Source organism: Typopeltis vanoorti, chromosome 20 (assembly GCF_054136105.1).
Source record: "Typopeltis vanoorti isolate ZY-2024b chromosome 20, IOZ_Tvanoo_1.0, whole genome shotgun sequence".
Classification (NCBI taxonomy): Eukaryota; Metazoa; Arthropoda; class Arachnida; order Uropygi; family Thelyphonidae; genus Typopeltis; species Typopeltis vanoorti.
The window spans coordinates 46,847,559-46,870,377 of NC_143568.1; the positions used below are offsets into that span (position 1 = coordinate 46,847,559).

The 22,819-nt window shown below is 35.2% G+C and overlaps 1 protein-coding gene across 2 annotated transcripts in view; it reads right to left on the reverse strand.

Annotated features, from left to right (window-relative positions):
• Positions 1-22,819, reverse strand: part of LOC150095409 (SRSF protein kinase 3-like) — a 429,406-nt gene that overhangs the window by 353,903 nt on the left and 52,684 nt on the right. For both annotated transcript variants that reach the window (XM_090410594.1, XM_090410593.1), the window contains exon 4: positions 12,587-12,695. In XM_090410594.1, the coding sequence (XP_090266720.1) occupies positions 12,587-12,695 (109 nt within the window). The remainder of the gene's footprint in view (positions 1-12,586; positions 12,696-22,819) is intronic.

The window sequence follows — 22,819 nt, forward strand, 5'->3', positions numbered from 1 at the left end:
TCACAACCAATTAATGCAGCTGGAACTTTACTCCTGTGAGGAAGGTATTTTTTGGCTATAGATGTGTGTGTTCATGGGGCCGGTTTGCCTGTTTTGAGGGACGAAAAACCAGAGTTTCCAGGAGGGGAAAAACCTTTACCTCCATACCAGCTACTCACCATTTGATTGAAAATACTGGATAAAGGTTTCTCACATCATAGATGGTATTCAAACTTGAGTCCTCTCAACCAAAGGGCTCATCTATACCAAATGAGCTACGGAGGTTCTGTATCATCATTAAAGCGGTAAAAATCATGTTGTTTATCATCTTTTCACAATAACATTGTTGTCACTCTCAATAAATTAGCCCACGCATGGCACTAATGTGCTAAAAGTTCTGAAACCTATTGCATGTAAGGCAGATAAAAACCTATTGCCAACAATAGTTGATTCACAAATTCTTTGGCTGACAATCAATCTATGAATCAACTTATTGCTAACAGTGTGCAAGAGAGTGGGGCTGAACTCAAAGTGTCACCATCCCATTAACCAAGAACTTTGCTAGATTTTCATTTTGAAGTCTCTTCTTCTAGATCTTTTTATAACTATTTATGGTTATAGGCCTCTCCCATTTGCCTCCAACTTTTTTTTTTTAAAGTAGGAAAAGAAATCTTAATAGCAAATTGTTTATAAAAGTATGGATTACACTTAAATGGATGTGGTGTTAGATGACTTGTGAAATACTGTTGTTTAGTAAAAAAGCAAATACAGCTAGCCAAGGAAACTAAGAAGAAAGACAGGGTAGCTGGATAAGAGCATGAATACATGCACTAAGGTGAGAGATCAAAACTGTTGCAGCAGAGAGCGACAGAGAATGATAGCATTGAAGGGATGACCTCAAGAAAAGTGGGTAGATATGTTGGACGAAAGCAATCATTGTTGCAGTAAGGTATGGAGTTCGGTTGATAAATCAATTCAGACTGCTTAGTTGAACCAGCCACATTTTAAGAATAACTTGAATATACATCAGCATGGTGGTTGGTAACAATTCATGTTTGCTAATGCTAAAAACATCATCAGGAATAAAAGTAGTAATTGGATTTTTTTTTTTTTTAAATGAAAAAAAAATTGGAGGTAAAAAAATTATTAGCACTGATGAGGCTGGCTAACAGAAAAGGATATCCTCACAGGAATAAAGATGGATAAAGTGTACTTAGCAAGTACAGACAGGATAGAAAATAAACAACTGCAAAAAGATTAAATTCAACCAAAGTAAATCCCAATATAACACTATAACAAACAAGTTTTAATGTTATATTGGGGGGATACTATATAGAAAAAGTCTACTGTAGATATAAACAACATTAAGTAAATCCTTATTGTAAAATGTAAAATTTGAACTACAACCACTAGAAATGCTGAGAATAACCTGAAAAGCACATAATAGATGTAAAAAAAAATGACCAGCTTCTCAAGAAATAAGAGTGTATGATCCAGCTAAGACTGTTAAAAAATGCAAGAAATATTTTACAAGAGGATCTGCAAACACCAGCCAGTCAAGAAGGGAAAATAGTGCTTGATAGGCAAGCGGTATTAATTACATGACACACAAAGATGAACTGTTGATATCTTAAATGACTGATAAGATACATCCTTTGATGCATCATCAAAACAATGATTCGGATTAATTACAATACTTTTCATCACCTTCAGTAAATCACTGAGACTAGGCACAGTATTTGTTGACCAAAAAATTGCAAGTTATTCCAATTCAAAATGTTTATTCATCACATAAAAGTAAAGAATTATAGACAAGGTAGTCTTTACTGATGTCACAGACAAGGTAACTGAAAAAAACTGTTTCAGTTTTTTTCAGTTACCAAGTTGTGGATATCCTGGATACGAAGAATCGTATCCAGGATATCCACACAAGTAGTCCTGGCAGCTGCAAATGGCAAATGTAGGATCCCCTAATTTAAGATAATTAAGTATTGGCAAAATAAGCCAATAAACAATATTAAAAACTAAATAATATATTTATTAATTATATTAAAGCAACTGATATAACCACAAGAAGCAGAGTTCTGAAGGTAACTTATGTTCTTATACAAGGGTGTGCTGAAAAGTTGTGATAATCACCATGAAGGAATTGAGGTAGAACCATCTAACTTACACATATTCTACATATTCCCCACAAAATGTTACACACTTGTTACAATGCTGCTGCTGCATCATTTGCAATCCTCTGAGGAAAAAAGTCTTTCTCTTGTTGCACAAACCAGTCCTCAGCTGCAGATATGACTTCATCTGTGGTAAATTTTGTTCCTTTTAAGTATTTCTTTAAATTTGAGAATAGGAAATAGTCAGATGGGGCCAGGTGTGGCAAATAGGGTGGGTGAGGCATACACTGAAAGCCCAAGTTGTGTACTGTCTGTTGGATTTCATGAGCAGTGTGAGCAGGTGCATTGTCCTGCAAAAGCAACACACCTCTGCTCAGTTTCCTCATGGTATTTTCCCTTCAGTACATCCTACAATTCCTTCAGGACTGTTGAATAAACTGCTGCTGTTCACCTTTTTTTCAGGTGCTTAGTAAGGGTTACATCATCCACATCCCAAAAGACAATGGTAAGAACCTTTCGTGCTGACTTTTGGGTTTGGAACTTCTTTGGGCCATGGAGAACTTTTGTGTCTCCTTCACTGACTATTGTTTGGTCTCTGGGTCATAGTGATGAAGTCATGTTCCATCAACAGTCACAATACAAGCCAAAAAATTTGCACCTGATTTCTCAAAATGACCCAAAATCCCTTGAAATGACAGCACATGTTCTATCTTTTGGTTAGCATTCAAAAATTTGGGGAACCACATCACTGAGAGCTGCATTTCCAGATGATGGTGGATAATGATCCCCCAACTCGTTCCTTGGATAACCCTAGAGCATTTGCAATGTTTTTGGCTGGGATTTGTCTATCATCAAGGATCATGGCATATACGGCATCAATGTTTCAGGTGTAATCCTGTGGAAGATCTTACTGACCCGAGGACATCTGTTGTCTTAGGATGTTTTAAACTTGGCACCCATCTGGAAAATGCTGGATATGCCAGGACACAGTCCCCTAAAGTCTCACATAAAGTTTGGTGAATCTCAGTTGCAGACTTTTTTTTGCAAAAAAAAAAATTGATGACAGCTGGCACCACTGTCTTCAGTGGTGCCAGCTGTCAACACAGCACAGCAGCGATTATCATCAAGCACGTCAAAAGGAAGCGTCCATTGCTGAAGAATGGTTTCTTATTGCACCACGATAATGCAAGGCCATATATTGCTGTTTGTGTAGTAGACATTTTCCAGAAGAACAACACAGATATCCTACCACACCCTCCATACAGTCCTGATCTTGCACCATGCAATTTCTGGCTGTTTCCTCAGCTCAAGAAACCACTAAGAGGATGCCATTTCGAAAGCAACAAAGCATGTGTAAAAGCTGTGGAGGCAGTTTTGAAAAAACTCTCAAAAAACGGACTCACGTGTTTAAGAAATGGATGCAACGTTGGAACAAATGCATCACGTCTCACGGTAGTTACTTCGAAAAAGACCATGTAAATGATGACGATTAAAGGTAATCTGTTTTCTGTATAAATATAGTCTTATTACTTATTGAACAGCCTATGTACATCATATAAATGAAAAGAACAAATTATTTTACAATTTGATGAAACATGGGGTTTAAAGGGGTTTAATATATGTTCTTTCTTTTGGTTATATCAGTTGCTTTAATATCATTTTTGTTATAGTGTTTATCGGAACTTTCCAGACCCTCCTCATACTTTTACAAAAAAAAATCATTTGTTTCATTAGTCAAAATCGAGTTAAGGTCAGCCTTGAACTTGCTGAAAAAAGAGACAACATTATCCTTTCCTTCAGTGTTACATGGTGATCAGTATTCATTTGAGACAAATTATGGAGACTACAACCATGTTAAAAATAATTACTTTAATTTCCCGATGTTTTGATCTTCATATATAGGTCATCATCTGGAGTATAACACACATACACAAAAGACAAGCTATATTATATTTCAGACTATACCAAAGAGACAATGTTTGATCAACTGTTGTTCTACTGGCCTTACCTCGAGAGAGAGAGAGAGAGAGAAAAGCTATATCAAAGCTATATGCTATTTATAACATTATCAGAGAACAAATTCATATGATAGTTTTATTACAGCAAAATTGGTGTTCTAATTTAACATGAGAGTTGTTAGATTAGAGTTAAAATCCTGGATTACTTACAGTCCTATTTCTAATTAACTCTTCGACAAAAAGGTTATGTGGCTAGAATATGTGCCTTCCATACTCTTGGGATTTTTAAACCATCATTATTGTTAAGATTAGGGTGGCTGATAAAAATTTCACAGGCCTTCTTAAATTTACGTTCATACCACGTTTTGGTGTGATGTAAACAACATTGACCTTTACGATCAATTCCTTTTTTTGGATAAGAATTGTGCATCCTGTTTCACCTACACAGGGCAAATTACAGGTGCAATGAATACGGTATACTCCAGCATAGGAAAGAGGAAGAAGTGGATCCTTGGATGAGTTGAGTAAGTTCTTTAATTTTGCAAGAGACATTAAAATTGTATTTCTGTAGTATTCTATTTATTTTATCTGATACCTCTTTAATATATGGAATGATTACAATTTCATGGTAATCTAGTTTATTTTTGTTTTTAAGTGAGGTCTTCTGAAGAATTTTGTTGATAGTGTTTAGGCTGTAGCCAGTTTCCAGGTCGATAATGCTGATAACTTTTGATTCATCTTTAAGTGCTTGTTCACTGGAGCAGATTCAAAGCCTTGTTCTTTAGTGTGTTAATGGCACTTAATTTTTGTGTTGGATAGTGGTAAGAGCTTATGTGTATATATTGGCCAGTATGTGTAGGCTTCTGGTAAACAGGAAAGAAAAGACTGCCAGAAGGAAGACATGTGGCAAGTGCATCTAGAAAAGGAAGTGTGTTCTGACTTTCAATCTCAATTGTGAATTGTATGCGTTTATGTTGTTTGTTTAGGAGGCTGAAGAAAATATCTAATGGCTGGCAGCTATGAGACTAGATGGTGAAAACATCAACATATCTAAGACAGACTGAGTTTCAGTAAAGGAATCTGGAGCATGTTGCTCAAAAGCTTCCACAGCGAGTCTGTTGACACGGTATGACAAAGTAGAGTTGAAAAGGAGGTCCATAATAGCAAATGACTCTATACATAGGTTATTCAGGAGGAGTGGTGTGGAATTTGTGGATGTATGGAGTGAGTATAACAGGCAAAAGGACTTATACAAGAAGGATGATTTGCATCTCAAATTGTTGTCGAATGAAGTTATGTAGAAAAATGTGAGAATCAGGGAAACTAGAGCTTTTTTTGGTGGGAGGGGGAAGCTGTTGAGTGGATATGCAGACATCAGTGAGGCAGTTGGGTGTAAAGAATGTGTACAACATGCCTGAGTTAGTACGAATGGTAACAAACCTGAATGGGATAATTAGTATAAGTCATCAAGATAGGGGTGGGTGTAGGAGTCTTTTGCACATTATGTACACTAATGCAAAGAGCATTAAGAACAAGCAGGAGGAATTTTTGGCCTTGGTTGGCTCATCCTGGCCAAAGTTGCATTAGTGAGACATGGCTAACAGAAGATGATAGAGTTAGTTGAATAGAATGTGAAGAGTATAGTGTGTTCAGGAAGGATAGAGAGAAAAAAATGAGGGGAGGAGTGTTATTGATGATAGCCGATGAACTGCAACTAAAGAAAACAGAAGTCTGATCACAAGACAGTGAATATAACATATTTGAGGTTTTCTGGTGTGAGGCTATCTGGGTGCTGCTATAGACCAGGGAATGGAACAGATGACGGAGAGAGTATGCATAGTCAAATGGACTCAATGAGTGGAGGACAATTATTATGGAGTATTTCAACTATCGTAACACTGATTGGAAGGAAGAGAGGACACACGAGAAGATGGAAATGGATTTTATGCAGCTACTAATAGATAATTACCTGGGACAGCATGTAATGGAATATACTAGGGGTTCGAGAGTCCTTGACTTAGTAACTGGTCTGAGAATTTGTCTAATGAATATGACCATGTTGCCACCAATTGGTGAGGGTGATCATATGGTATTGACCTTGGAGATCAAGATAAAAGGAGTGATATGATTGAGACAGTGACATGATTGAGATTTAAATTACTGAGGGGTTTTTACAAGATTAATGTTTGGAATTTTCAGTTATATGTGTTTTCAGTTATATACATATGGAATTATTGGGCTGGTAAATATGACAAGCTTAGGAGACTGCTTGGATCAGTGCCATGACATGTAAAACTACAAGGGCTAGATGTTGATAGTGCATGAGAAGTGGTAAATGGGTGTTTGGGGGAGGTAATGGCTGACTGCAAACCTAGAGTCAGGAGTAAATCAAGTAGGAGTTAAATGGATGAATAACACCATTAAGCTGGAGCTGCAAAAAAAAAAAAAAAAAAAAAAAAAAACAATTGTGGAGGGAATTTAAGGAGAAAGGTAACCTGCAGGCAGACGAACAGTACAAGGCACAGGCCAGAAGAGTAACTAGTGTGGTAAGAAAAGCAAAAGCAGATTATGAAAGGAAATTAGCAACGCATGCTAAAGAGAATCCCAAACAGTTCTTTCGATATGCTGCAAGTAAAAGAAAAATTCATATGGCAAAATGATTTTAAGGAATGACGATAGTAAGGAAGGTAACAATCAGTCAAAATAGTAGAATTACTAAGTGAACACTTTAACAGAGTATATCATCCAGGCGGTGATATCGCAGAAATGAGGGAACAGATGGCTTATAAGGAAACCGAGGTGAATAGTATATTACATAACCTTAATGTGAAGACATCTGTGGGATTGGATGGTATACCAACTCGAATCTTACGTGAAGTGGCAAAGGAATTGTCAGTGCTCTTGACCATATTGCTTAATCTAAGTCTCAGCTCTGGTTAGTTCCGAGGAAGTTGAAAGAGGGGGAAAATAGTTCCATTGCATAAAGGAAGCTCCAACACTGCTGTCAAAAATTACCAACCAATCAGCATATCAGGAGTCATCGTCACTCATCAAAACAGCTCACAGTATTGGAGAAGTTGGTAAAGAACAAAATACAGAAAAGGATAGATTGAAATGGGATACTGAATGGGGGGGGGGGGGGGGCAGCATGGTTTTGTGAAGGGTAGATCATGCCACAGTAACTTGCTCACATTTAATAATACAGTGACGGCTGAATTGGATAAGGGTAATGGGTTTACAGTGATACTATTGGACTTTGCAAAGGCCTTCGACAGGATACAACATGGAATTCTAATCAGAAAACTGCAGCACATGGGGATGGGTATAGGGTTTGCGAGATGGATAGGAGGGTGGTTGATGGAGAGATATCAGAGAGTAGTTTATTCAGGAGTAGGGTCCAAAAGAAGACCTGTGACTAGTGGTATGTCGGACGGTTCTGTTCTAGAACTGCTGCTATTTAATTTGTTCATTAACGATATAGGAAAGGATCTCAGAAGAACTGTTCAGTTATTTGTTGATGATGCAAAGTTGGTTAGACAATGGCGAATACACATGATGTCAAAATTTTGAAGGATGATTATGATAGATTGGCAAGACTGGGCTAAGGAGAATGTATGTCAGCTTAATGTGGCAAAGTGTAAGGTTATGTGTTTTGGGGTGAAAAGATTATCAGCAGTATACCACACTGGTGGAACCGTACTCCAGGAAATCGATGAAGCCAGAGACTTGAGTGTTAGTGAATAGGGAGTTTAGGGGGCACATAGCAAAAGTGACTAAAACAGCTCATCAGATCACTTGGTTACTGAAGAATACTTTGACAAGCAGGTTATTGCTATCAAGCATTGGTAAGACTATCTTGACTACTGTGTGCAGATCTCCGTTCCAGGGTTTCTTGGTGATGGGGAGAGGTAGAGAGGTTCCAGAGCAGCTGATCTATGGAATGAACCTTATGAGAACAGGTTGAAGATTTGTGGTTTACAGAAACTGGTTGATAGATGGAAAAGTGGTGATATGATTGAGACATTCAAATTACTGAGGGGTTTTTACAAGATTAATTCAGAGGAAATTTTTCATAATAGGTGTGATGGTGGGAGAACTAGGGAGCCATCCAAGGAAACTGAGCACGAGTGTAGTTAGCAAGGCTTTTAGAACTATGTTTTTTACTTGGAGAGTGGTGAATGAGTGAAATAAGCTGCCAGAGTCTGTTGTAGGTGCCATAACTGTAAATGAGTTCAAAGCAAAGTATGATAGATACTATGCAAATGCTGAATAGTTTTTGACATGATGTTTAGTGCCTCCCTCGATGAGTCTAAGGACTCCTTGGAGGTGCCTGTAATAATAATAATAATAAAAATAAAAGTTAGCAATTGTGGGGGGGGGGGATAATGGCAAGCCCATGGCTGTGCCTTCTTTTTGTAGGTAGAAAGTGTTTTGCATAGTACATGTGCAAAGAGTACTGTGATACCAGGCGGGAATTTGTCCTGTAAAAGAAGAATTGTGTCATTGATTAAGATATTTGTGCAGGGCAGAGACATCAAAATAGACTAATAAATCACTTTTTTCCAGTGTGATGTCTTTAATTTTGTTTGTAAAGTGTTGCGAGTTTTTAATATAGGAGGGGGAATAACCTACCACCTCTTTGTGCATGACGCTAGTTTCTTGGCTAGATGATAATTGGGGCTGTCTATACCCTCAACTACTGGCCAGAGTGGTACGTTCTGAAATTATGAGTTATGAAAACTTATATCCAAATTTCAATTTCTCTGCATTGAATGAATATTGCCAAATACTGCCAACCACAAGTCAGTAATAACAATAACAACCCACTACTAACAAGGATAGCAACAACCAACCAGAATTAAGTGATAAAAGGAACTACAAACTGTCTTCAATGAATAGTCATGTGATTAACATTTCTAGCCACACCCTGAATAGTGATGAACTCTTGCTGCTTAGTAAAAACTTAAACTTTGCTGGGGCACCCAGGACTGTTAACAAATTGGAGACAACCCCAATTATTATCTAGCCAAGAAACTAACGTCAACACTTAAGGAGCTGGTAGGTCATTCTCCCTCCTATATTAAAAACACACAACACTTTGGAAACAAAATTAAAGACATAGCACTGGAAAAAAGTGATTTATTAGTCAGTTTTGACATCTCTGCTCTTTTCACGAATATCCCAATCAATGACAATTCTTCTTTTACAGTACAAATTCCTGCCCGATATCACAGCGCTTTTGCACATGTACTAAGTGCGGTACATGCAAACTGTGTGTGTAAAATGAGCACATCATGGGCTCACTGTTATCCCCCACCAATTGCTAACTTTTATAGGGAAGCTTTTGAGCAACATACTCTAGATTCCTTTACTTTAAAACCCAAAGTCTGGCTTAGAGACATTGACTATGTTTTTTGCCATCTGGTCCCATGGCCATCAGACACTTTCCTCAGTCTCCTAAATAAACAACACAAACGCATGCACTTCATAATTGAGATTGAAAGTCAGAACACACTTCATTTTCTTGATGAACTTGTCACACTGGCAGTCTTTCCTTTCCTGCTTATCAAAACCAACACATACATGTAAATTCCTACCACCACCCAACACAAAAACTAGGTGCACACTAAAAAACAGGACTTTGAAGATCTGATCCAGTGAAAAAACACTTAAAGATGAATTAAAAGTTATCAGCAATACCTTCCTGAAAAATGCCTACAGCCAAAACACTATCAACAAAATTCTTCATAAAACCTCACTGAAAAACAAAAATAAACTAGATTAAAATAAAACTGCAACCATTCTATACATTAAAAGGGGTATAAGATAAAATAAACAGAATAATACAGAAATACAATCTTAATGCCACCTTTAAACCTCCTGCGAAATTAAAGAACTTACTCAACTTGTCCAAGGATCCACTTTCTCCACTGGCCCACAAAGGAGTATACCATATTCATTACACCTGTAGTTTGCCCTATATAGGAGAAAAAAGGATGAACAATTCCTATCCGAAAAAAAAGGAACATAAACGACACATTAAATTTAACACGTTCGCTGCCACGCTACTTCGGCATAATCTGTTCCCGTACGCCGAGCAATTTCACTTCTTCAAGGTCAGTACAGTAATCTCGTTGCCAGCAGTAAGCGTCATACGAGACTCTTAGTTGGCTTGTGCAGAGCATATACTATCTATGAGAATACACAGTTTTGATGCTAGCTCCACAAGCCAAGCATTTTCACTTCTTCAAGGTCAGTACAGTAATCTCATTGCCGGTGGTAAGCGTCATACGAGTATACTCGTAGTTGGCAGCGAACATGTTAATAACTATGGTAAATCAGGCCTTTCTGTTCTGCCCTGAATACTCTACATAGAATTGATTGGAAAGGCACCTGTTTTTACATCACACCAAAACATTATGAATGTAAATTTAAGGAGGCCTGTGAAATTCTTATCAACCACTCTAATATTAACAATAATGATGGTCATAAAATCCCAAGAATATGAGAGGCACATATTCTACCCATATAACCTTTTTTGTCCAAGAGTTATTTATAAATAGGACTATAAGTAATCCAGGATCTTAATTCTAATATAAAAACTCTCATGTTAAATTAGAACACCAATTTTGCTGTAATAAAACTATCTATATGAATTTGTTCTCTGATAATGTTCTAAATAGAATAGCTTTAATGTACCTCCCCCCCCCCCCCCCTCTGGAGGAGAAAATTTCATTGTCTCTTTGGCACACTGTCTGAAATATGTAATATAGATTGTGTGTGTGCGTGCACGCTCCAGATGATGTCCTTAACATAAAGGATGAAACGTCGGGAAATTAAAGTCATTATTTCTAACATGGTTGTAGCTCCATAATTTGTCTGAAATGGAAACATATCATTGATTCATTAAAGGAAGATAAAGAAAAATTACTTGTTTTTAATAAAACTGTCATGACAACAATATACCAAGGTAATGGCTATAATGCAATTTATTTAGATTATTTCAACAAAGCATTTAATCAATGTAGAACACTATCAAAGGCTTTGTTGAAATCTAAATAAATCACATTATGGCCATTACCTTGGTCTATTGTTGTCATGATATTCTTTTTTTTAAAAGAAAGTAGAATTTTTCTTTATCTTCCTGTAATGAATCAATGATATGTTTTCATTTCAGACAAATTATGTAGGCTACAACCATGTTAGAAATAATTACTTTAATTTCCCGTTTCAACCTTTATATTAAGGTCATCATCTGGAGCACGCATGCACAGAGAGACAAGCTATATTACAATTCAGATAGTATGCCAAAGAGACAATGATTTGATCAACTGTTATTCTACTGGCCTGACCTTTAGTGAAAGAAAAGTGATGATTATCTAGTAAGATGTGACAGGAGAAGAGTTCAGAGGGGACTCTGCAAATGGTTAGAAGTAGGATACCTTGGGGTTTGGTATTAAGATCCTTGTTTAATGTATTCATAAAATATGATTTAGGTTTGAAAACTAAGAGCAAAAATTTCCCCTCTTTGCCAGTTATGTAAAGTTTGATGGGTAGTCAACTGTTTCCATGATCTCAGTTCTGTAACGGATAACCTTAAAAGATTGGAAGTGTAATACACAACTAATCTCACTTAAACTTGATAAAAATGCTTAAGTCTGCAATATAATACTAAATTCACAACTTTAGTCAATATCAGAAAAAGAATGACCAAAATGAATGTCCTCCCTCCATGCTACACTGAAGAAAAGAACTGGTCCAAATGCACTCAAATGGGATCCCACATTTCCATAATTAGTCCATAAAGTTCAGTAATCAGTATTGTATTTGTACCAAACAACACAGCAAACTGAATAAAATTTATTCAGTAAATTGATTTTAATGAATAAACCTTATGATTATTCACAAATTGTTGCTTTAATTTCCCACTTCTATACTATATATCTGGATTTTGGATCAACTTTCTTTGTATTATTTAGTCACATCAGAAAACCAAAATAATATATATTTGAAATATTCTAGATTACCAAAATTAGAAAAATTTTATAACAAAAGTAGCTACCAAAAAAAAAAACTGTCATCACAGAAAATATCACTAATTACAAAAAAAAATATTCCCTATATTTAAGTTACATTTTACAATGCATAATAAAAACAGACCTTATATGCATTATTCATTATATCATACTTTTACAGTAAATAAAATTCAATAGTTATTTACCATTAAAACAATAAAATAAAATAAAATAAAAAAACTAATTTTCAAACAAATACTAATACAAGCTTATGACAGTACCGAACAAACTAATCTGGCATCACTTCAAAATCAAAGTAAACCTACTGCTAAGACAATGACTGTGGCTATGGTCGACCTGGAGACTTTTTTTTTTTGCCACTTAATTAAAACAATTATGATAATACAGGAAGTAATCAATTCTTAAACTATCACATTATCCTGTAAACACTCCTCTCCAATTTTCCAGAACATAATGAAGTATTTCATAAAAATTAAAAGCACCTACAACTTACAAAAGGTCCCAGCACAACCAGACTGTAGAAAAATGTCCCCAGCCTAACTTTCGTACAACATGATAACGACTATGGAAGAGATCCCCAATTTTTACTGGGTGGTACCCTCCTATAAATGAAAATGTAAAAAACTTTCAGCTGAATGTTATGAACAAAAAGTTAACATGCAATTATATTATCTTGACAATCATTTTAAAAATTTAGCCCAAGGGATTTTCAAATGACCACAAACAAATATATAAATATTCAAGTAACTCTTCCCTCTCATTCCCGATACTTCTGGCATTAGTATACAGAAACCATAGCATTCCCTTAGGTTCCCAACCACCTTCACATCCTAAATTGACTACTTCATTCAATGTCATTGCTTGAGAGACTAGATTCCACATGATCTGATCATTCTCAGTCACTTATCTCATGGATGCCTGCACACAGACAAACACTCGCCTACATCCACCCTAGCTACTTCTTCGCTTCTTATGGTGCCATATTCTATTGAAGGTCAGTGACCATCTTGGTGGACAAACTGCATTCTTGCGTTAATCTGAGCAGTTGTATGCTGCTCTTTCCTGTCCACATCTTGATGTTGTCAAACCAAGATATTCTTTTTCTTCCTCTAGCTCCTTTGCTATCAATTCTTCCTACCAAAATAGTTTGTAGAAGTTGGTATTTGCCGTTTTTCATGATGTAGCCAAGATATGATATTTTTCGTTTCTTGATTGTTTGTATGAGATCTTTGGCTTTGCTAATGGATTTTAAGACATCTTCATTGGTAATTTTTTCTGTCCATGATATCTTTAGCATTCTTCTATATAGCCACATCTCAAAGACTTCAATTTTCTTGATGGCTGTCACCTTCAATGTCCATGTTTCAACTCCATAGAGCAGAATTGACCAGACATAGCATTTCAGCATTCACCATCTGACTTCTATGTTTACATCTTCATTGCAGAATAATATTCTCATTTTCATGAAGGACTGCTGCACAACTTCAATCCTTGTCTTTATATCCATTTCAGAATCCCACCTTTCATTAAGCTAACTGCTTCAGTTTCCCTATAAATCAAAAGTTATATATAATAAATGCACTTTTTGCTCTCTGTGAAGTGAACAAAGCTCTCTCTTAACAGTTAAATCTAAATCCACTTAAGTGCAGTTCTTCCATCTGATGAATTCAGACCATAGGTCCACAAACTCTACATCATTTCTTCTACACAACCTGCATACTGATTCATTTGCTAACGTCATCCTCCGTTTATCTCTATCATAGCATTGCAGAAAATACACAATCTTTACGTTTTCACTCTTCGTTTTTGCTTCTTCCAATAACTCCATTCAGATTATTCTCATAGAATACTTCTCAGGTCATTAGTAGTAGGTTAGCGAGTGTAATAAATAATTTTTTTTTTCTCTCTTGGTGTGTTGTTTAGATCATAAAGCATTATTATGAAATTCCTGATATGTACCCACTGGTGGGGGTGCATATGATAGTAATGATATAAAACTTTTCATGTAGTTTCTATCAATAATTTTCCTTCAAATTAATCCATTATCTGTCAAGACTTCATTATTGTCAGAGCTTATATTTTGGTCTTCTAAGGCAATTCTCAATGTATCAATCCACCTAGATGACTGTCTTACTCTGGATCTCTTTCCTACCAAAAACACTTGTTTTGCTAAAATCTTGTATTGTGAAAGAGCAATACGTAGTCTATATTTGAGCTGTAAGTCAGAAGTTAGAATTGAAGGAAGCAAAGGAAAATGGTTTGATAGGTGAGACAAGGATGTATATTATCTTCACTGCAATTCGTCATCTATATGGATCACGTTATGAAGGAAAATTGCATTAAACTGATATCAAAACTAGAAGCATTAATCTCATATACAGATGATGTTATACTCCTAAATAAATTCACTGCAAGTCTGCAGGAACACACAGTGGCTGCTCCCACCCATGAAAAGTTATTTGCAAACCTGTAGTATACTTTTATCCATGAGTGGGTTAAGGTTTTTTCCCCCCTTTCTGGTTTTACCAATTATATATATACAGGCATCCCTCGATTAACGTGGTTAATTAATCCCTCGATGTTACCACGTATATCAAAATAGTGTTAATCAAATCTAATAATCAATGGTAAAAAGTACAATTCGTCCCTAATCGATTACTGTATTAATAATTCATTTTATATGGTACTCTTTTAGGAAAGATAAAAAATGAATGCAAAGTAAATGTTTAATAAATACTTGTACCTACATTAGTTACTGCAATTTTTTTTAATCAAAAAAAGTTATAAAGAGTCGTTTGAACAGTTTTAGTTTTTTTTCTTATCGGCATAAATTCTACGATAACAAGCAAAATGCTTCTCCACACCTCGGCAAACAAGCATTCTTCAATTAACATCTGGATCTATATCCATTACTTGCTGCTTAAGCGATTCTAAACTGCGAAATATTCCATCCAATTCTTTGCCTGTTATTTCCTTTGGAACCTCATCTTCACATTCCATTTGTTTGTTGTCTTCATATGCGTGTTGTTCAATTTCAAGAAGATCGTTGTCACTGAAATCTTTTGAATTTGAATCCAATAATTTTTTAACAACTTCTGCATCAACACCGAGGTCTTCACCAATTGCAACGATTTCTTTGACCACGTTGTTCACAGGATTTTGAAAACAACCTAAGTCATTAGCGCATTCTGGCAGAAGGTTTCTCCAAACAGCTTTCATGCAACTAGAAGACACTTGCTCCCACGAGTCACGAATGTTCTCAATTGCGTGTTTAATGTTACATTTTTCCCAAAATTCGTCGAGCGTAATCGCATTTTCACCCGTTGTTTCAACTGCCTTTGAGAATGTTTTTTTAAGAAAATAGGCTTTGAAAGTTGCAATGACTCATGTCCATAGGTTGTAACAATGTTGTAGTATTTGGTGGGAAAAATAAAACTTTCACATTCTCACAAAGATCATTAAGAGAATTTGGATGACCACGAGGCAAGCAGCCGCATGGCGCGAGTATGATTTTGTGGCAATTTGAAGGCACGTTAATCAAAACTCTTGCCGTGTATATCAAGGGATTGCCGCAATTAATTTCGCCGCGATAATCAAATCCACTTTAAGCAATGGATACCTGTATTGTATTTTTAATTTATTCTTTACATAGTCTGTAAACCCTGCTCTAGAGACCAAACATGGAACTTTTTCATGCCACTTCAGGCCTCCAAAATAAGCAGAGTAGTGGTCTCACACCATGCAATGAAATCCATCTTCCACCTAAATACAATCACAAAAATCCATGCCCCACAGAAGGATTTGAACCCACAGCCTGTTGGCTGGAGAGTAGGCACACTAGCCACTCAGTCAACCAGTCTGGTATCTGTATAGTAAAGTTTTGGTTTGAAAACATGATGAGGGGGAGGAAGGATCCTTATATGGGCTTTTTCAAATGAAGGTGAGTCAGCCGATCTCATACAGAAGTAGCAGGGTTTTTATCCTACATAAAGACAAATCTGCCTTCAGAACACATGCAATTTACAAATAAAAATGGTATAGTATCGTAGCAGGAGAATTAAGTAGTAGGGAGAGGATGAGATGTATTTAGCGAAGTAGAGTGTCCTCTTGTAATAAATCCTTCGACTCCCTGGAGGTGTCACGTAATAATAATAAAAATAAAATTTGTCATGTTCCGTTTTCAAAAGATGCACTTGTGTGTATAAATTATGATATCCTAAAAATCCTATGTATAAAAAATGACATGACTCATTTACATCACATGAAAATGTGCTTTTGTTTCATATTTTACTGTTGGCATACTGGAAAAATAAGTTTTCTGTTCTCTTATTTAAGATTTTGATATGAATTAAACCTCTCGTGACATTAAAAAAAATTAGCAATGCAAGCTCGTGTACACAAAAGTATATACAAAAGGAATAATATATGTAAGTAAATTTCAGTAAAAATTTCACAAATTTTTCAGACTTTTCAATCTGCATCTTTCTCTGTTTACTTTCTAGATGTAACCTTTTACTCTAAAAGTTATTTCCATTCTTCTTTCACTTATCTACTGGAAACATTTTCAAAAATGATTAGGATATTTGCTTAGTTGTACTATTATTCGCTGGATCTTCAAACATTTTTAGAGAAAACCACGCTGTATTACCAACACAGCAATTTGTCTCAATTATGCTCCACTCCCATTTTAACACTACTTACATCACACTTTTGTGAAAATATAAACAAACAACACTGTCACATTAGTTATTTCCCAGTATGATCAAAGGCAAGGTGGCTAATATCCTGATTTACAACGGTCCTGGAATCCTGCATTACAGAAAATGTCTGCATGTGACATTAATGGTCCTGGATTTCATGAACATATCAAAATTGAAAAATAAAAAAAAATTAAAGAAAATGAATAAATGATTGCAATATAGCTGCGAATAAAGTATTAATTTATTATTATGACACCACCAGGCTTCATCAAGAAGGATCACTACTCCACACAATACCATCTACCAATAGTATCTAATTGTAAATTGTGTTTATTTTCTACTAATCTGCCTGAATGTAGGATGAAAATCCCTAGTTTCCTGAAGGGAAAAACCCTGCTGCTCCTGTATGAGACCAGTTAACTCACCTTCAGCTGAAAAAAACCTATATAAAGATTCTTCATTGCAACTGATTTTGTAAGAGTGAACTCATTTCAGCTTCTATGGTTTCACAGAACAATTGAGCAAGACATAATTACATTGTTAGTTTTATGTTGCAAGATGTTAATTTGTTTTTAGACAGAAATTTAAAGTAAGCAAGTCATGTCATGTGGAGATGGAGAAACCAGGCTATAGCAAATCAACTCATAATGCAGAATCAAAGCTGATATCTCGCATTTCATCCACTTATATTAATGGTATTAGTTATTAATAAAAGATGTAAATATACAATATACACTTAATTAAATAATACATATATGCTAAAAAAAAAAGAAAAACAACTGTTGGTCAAATTTCTATATTATTATTAGTTAATGAGATCAAAGTGAATAGTCATGTGAGCTGCATACATGCTCTCTCTCACTCACACACACACACACACACTAGGGAACAGAAGAAAATAATGCCCCATTTGTGAATTCCTAAAGTTGGCCACTCTGGGATGCATTGTGGAGAGGAGAGGAATATAATAGAGATATGGTATATATAAAACTTAAGGGATTTTACAGGAATAGATGAAGGGGGAAATTGTTTAATATATTGTAAGACAGGAAAGAACCAGAGATCATTTATGGATACTGAATAAGGTAGGAAGAGCAGATGGTAACTGTGACAAGTAGAGTATGTTGACAGGGGAAGTGGTGAATGCAACATCAGTGTATGACAGGCAGTATGCAAATTACACAGGTTATTGAATAACTTTTATTTTAAGCATTAAATATAAATAATTGATTGATGTAGATATTTAATATTATGTAAAGTAGATATCTATATCTCATGATGTTCCTGGACTGCATATCGTAACAATGTACTTATTCACACTCCTTGCATTCATAACACATCCCAACAATGCATTTCAGTGCTCATAAGAAAAACTTCTGATTCATCCAGTCATTATGCAACTTCTAAGGGTTTTCCCTAGTCCTTGTTCTATAATAACTTCCCTCTGTCCACTCAGCAAACTCTTATATCTCAATCATGCATACCTTCCTCTTCTATTTACAAAAGCTATGCACTGAATTCATCTTCACAAGTAATGTTGCAAAGTTATTAAATCATTTGTTACCACCACCACCCCCTCTGTAGCCTCTCTAAAAGGTATCTTTATCTCCTTCAAATTCTCTGACCAGATATCAGTGTGGTCTGATTACGTCCTTATTTAATGCTGGTGGTTCCACTATGCATATCTATGTCTTGTAATATTGCAGATATCTTCTGAATTGTCTGTTATATGAGTAATAGCTCAGTGTCAGTTATGCGATAATTTAAATTACAGATATCAGCTATTAAGAACATACAGAAACATCCATAATGTCTTATTATATCATTTATATTTGATGACATCCAAGCAAGCTATTGTGAATTCATGCTGACAGACATCACTGGTAGTTTATAGACTTGCAAAATAAGAAAAGGGCTCATGAAAAGTATCAGTGACAACTGATTCAACTCCTGAAAACAATATGGCTTTACAGTTCACTTAGAGTTATAGAAGAATATTTTGATAAACCTATTAACTGGGTACTTTTGCAGTGTTGTCAGTTTACATTCTATCAAACAAAATTAACTGAGTATACTCAAAGAACTGCATTTTTAGTACATAAAAGTAACAGCATGTTTTGGAAATGTGCTATTCTCATTTAGTAAAATTTCTCATTGCATGTCACATGGTATTTGCTTAGAGACTACTTTGGGACAAACCAATCAATCTCCAAGAAAATCCTGCAGTTAACTTAGTTTGCTTGTGAGACCACAGTGTTAGCATATATCGCTAATATGCACAGCAGCTTTTAGCAATATATGTATATGCACTTATACAAGTACATATCGGACAAGTACAGATACAGACAAATCGGCCCTTCAGAACACACGCAATTTACAGACAAAAAATACTAGTTGTGGTGGGCGATAGATGGCGTTGATGGAGATGATTCGTAGTAGAGTTTCGGTGTAGTGGTTGAGAAAGTTGTAAGTATCCTCCCGCGATGAGTCTTCGGACTCCTTGGAGGTGTCAGGAATAATAATAATATGCAGATCATTTCCCCATATCGCACTTTTCGTGTTCATGAAAATATAATTTTGTAATACATAACTTTTTAAAACTGCTAGTTTTAACAAAAGTAATTTCTGAGAATTTCGACACTGTTTAAAACAAGAATGAAATTTTGTTCTACTGCAGCATTCTGCAGTAAAAAAAGATAAATCTGTTCAATGTTAGTATATATATATACACATACACACACACCATTTTTTTTTACAGTTATGAATTCAAGTTGAAATTGACACTTGGGACTTGCTCATAGAACTGAATAGTAATCTCAACTGTGTTCTCTATCGTTAATAACAGATGAAAGGATACGAACTCTAATTTTAATACAAATATTAGACTAAACTACATACAATATATTTTTATAGTTTTACTCCTTTCATCTTATTATATTTTTTAATAGTAAGACAAACAAAGAGAAACTTCCATACTGTAATAGAATTTTTTATCATTAAAAAAGGCCATCAATGGGTATGCAAAATTGTAAAAAAGCTAGACAAGCAGATGCAATATTTTGTTTTACATAAATATTGCATCTGTTCAAAAGTAATATCAGGATTTTGTTAATTCTGCAGTTAGCTGAAAGCTCATTTCCCTTCTCTTTCCTCTCCCTAAAGAATCCTTATCTAGATAATCATGAAAAAATTGGTGCAAATTTGTTGCATAAGTTTTAGGAAGCTGTTTATTCTAAACCAAGTTTTGTTTATTCATAATACTAGTTAAAAATTACTTCAGAATGAATGCTTAGTTTCTGTTCTAAAAAAAAAAACATCTTTTGAAAATATTTAGAATCATCATTTAGAATTTTATAGTCTTCTGATCTTATCTCTTTAGTTAAAAGAGGAAAGATCAGAAGTTAAAAAGGAAAAGTTGTGATGATTGATTTATGTAAACTTTACAAAAACTGATTGGTGAAAATATCCTATATTTGGTCACAGCTATATTTGTATCTGAAACCAAACAGATAAAGATAATCAGTATTACTAATTGTCTTTAGCAGCCAACATGAAGCGAATAAAAAAAATAATAAATAAATAAATAAAATTAAAGAAAACACACCTTGGCATCAAAGCAGTCCTAGCATTCAGAAAAAAGGTTTTTCTTCCTAAACGCTAGGATGCTATTTATTTGTACAGGTGAAGTTCATAAAACTTTGAACTTCACAAATTAAAAATTGGATTTAATTTGGGAAAATAAATTAAGTTACACAAATACAGCGAGATGCCAGCAACAACTGTCATTTGTGCGCAATGGGGAGGGGGCTTCCATTTCATAGTGAAAACACAAGGAGATGGAAGCAATGTTTTCCTTTGTATGTGTATATTTAACAGCTTCGTTGGACAAATGGTTAGTATATCTGCTCTCTAACAGGTTCCAATCCTGATACGAGCATGAATTGTTTGCAATTGTTTTTAAGTTGGAAGATTAATTTCATCACCTGGTGTGAAACCAATCTCTCACTTAATAGAGAAATGAAGGGATGAAAAGTTTTCATATATGGTATCTAGAGCAGAATTAGGTAAGAAATAAAAAAAAAAAATACTTTGCTTACCCATGGTACTAATGTACTAGGTATACAACACTGTGGGTGGGAGTTATATTAAAAAAATATGATGTTGCAAGTGTTCTTCAATATAAATTTTATGAAGTCACTCTTCACATTACAAACAAAAGTAAAGTTTCAATGTCTTTTATTTTTCCCTTTTAGTTTTTCAGCTGGACTTGTTCACTCATTCCACTTGAGACAGATCCATTCATTTTATCTTTCCTGTCTAGTCTCTTGTCTACTTTTGATCCTAATGCTATCAGAATAGTTAACGGCTATGGGATTTTCTTTTTCTTACCTTACTTTTTTTATGGATAGAGGGAGCTCAGTCAGAGTGGAGTCATTCTCTGTGAGGCCTAGTACAGTCTTCTTACAGTACCCTCTTTTCCTGGCCTGTGATTTGGGCCCACACAGGCTAGGAGAAGGGGCACTAAGAATACTTTTGGCCCTCTAGGTTATGAACTAAGAAAAGGGCTGACACCCTTCATTGTAAAAAATGTATTGCTACATATTCTCAAAAGAATGAAACTGGACAGAAATTTATGCAATGTAACTAGCAAAAAAAAATAGATCTGGAACATGAAACATACTGAGTTTTAACTGGAAAACTGGAGCAATCAGAAGTTACTGATTGCTCCAGAAACTAAAAGAAACCTTTCTTTCATGCTTACACGGTGATCAGAATACATTATGGAAAATTATGGAGGTAACTACCGTGTTAGAGCAAAACTTTAGTTTAATATAAACCAAAATGAACACTTGACGTTTCAACCATCATATCAAGGTCATCATCTGGAGCATACACAAATATACAGAGAAAAACAAGCTGCACTACAGTCTACATGGTTTGCTAAAGTTACTGACCAACAGTTACAACAATTATTGGCCTGCCCTCTGGTGAAAAAAAAAAACCTTTACTACATCAAAGCTCGAGTCCTATTATTATCTATTAGGTTACAAAATTAAATTGGGATGGAGAGCAACATGTTTATATATATAAAATAAAATTTAAAAAAACTGTTATTATACATATAAATTTCGACCAATTGGTATGGAATAGTTTCCAATTAAAGCTGAAAATTGCTTAAAGTATTTGTTGTAACTGTTGAAATATTCAGCCTACTTAGCTAGATACTAAGTAGGCTGAATATGTGCCATTCAAATTCTTGGAATTTTTATGTCACCATTATTGTTGAGATTAGGGTGGTTAATCAGAATTTCACAGGCTTCTTTAAATTTTCTTTCATAGCAGGTTTTTGTATGATGTAAAGAGCAGGTACTTTTCCAATCAATTTGGTGTAGGGTGTTGAGAGAGTGATCTGAGAGGCCTGCTTCACCAAAATTGTTATATTAATGTGTCTTTTTTTTTTTCCTTCCCCGTATAGGGATTATATGACGAGTTTCACCAATATAAGTTGGTAGATCAACCCCCCCCTCCTATATAACGAACACACAACACTTTATAAACAAAATTAAAAACATAACACTCGGCAAAGATGATTTATTAGTCAGTTTTGACATTACTGCCCTTTTCACAAATGTCCCAATCAGTGACACCATTCTTCTCCTACAGAACAAATTTCTGCCTGACACTACGGCCCTTTTTTGTCCACGTACTACGTTCTGGTTACTTCGTGTGGCAAAATAAATTTTACCTACAAAAAGAAGGTATGGCCATGGGCTCACCACCATCTCCCCACCCCAATTGCCAACTTTTATATGGAAGTTTTTGAGCAAAGTGCTCTTGATTCCTTTACTCTAAAGTCTACAGCGTGGCTTAGATATGTTGACGATGTTTTTGTTATCTGGCCACACAGTCGACAAACTTTAAACACATTCCTCAGCCACCTGAACAAACAAAATGAACGCATACAATTTACTATCGAAATTGAAAATCAGAACTCGCTCCCGTTTCTGGATACACTGGTCATATGT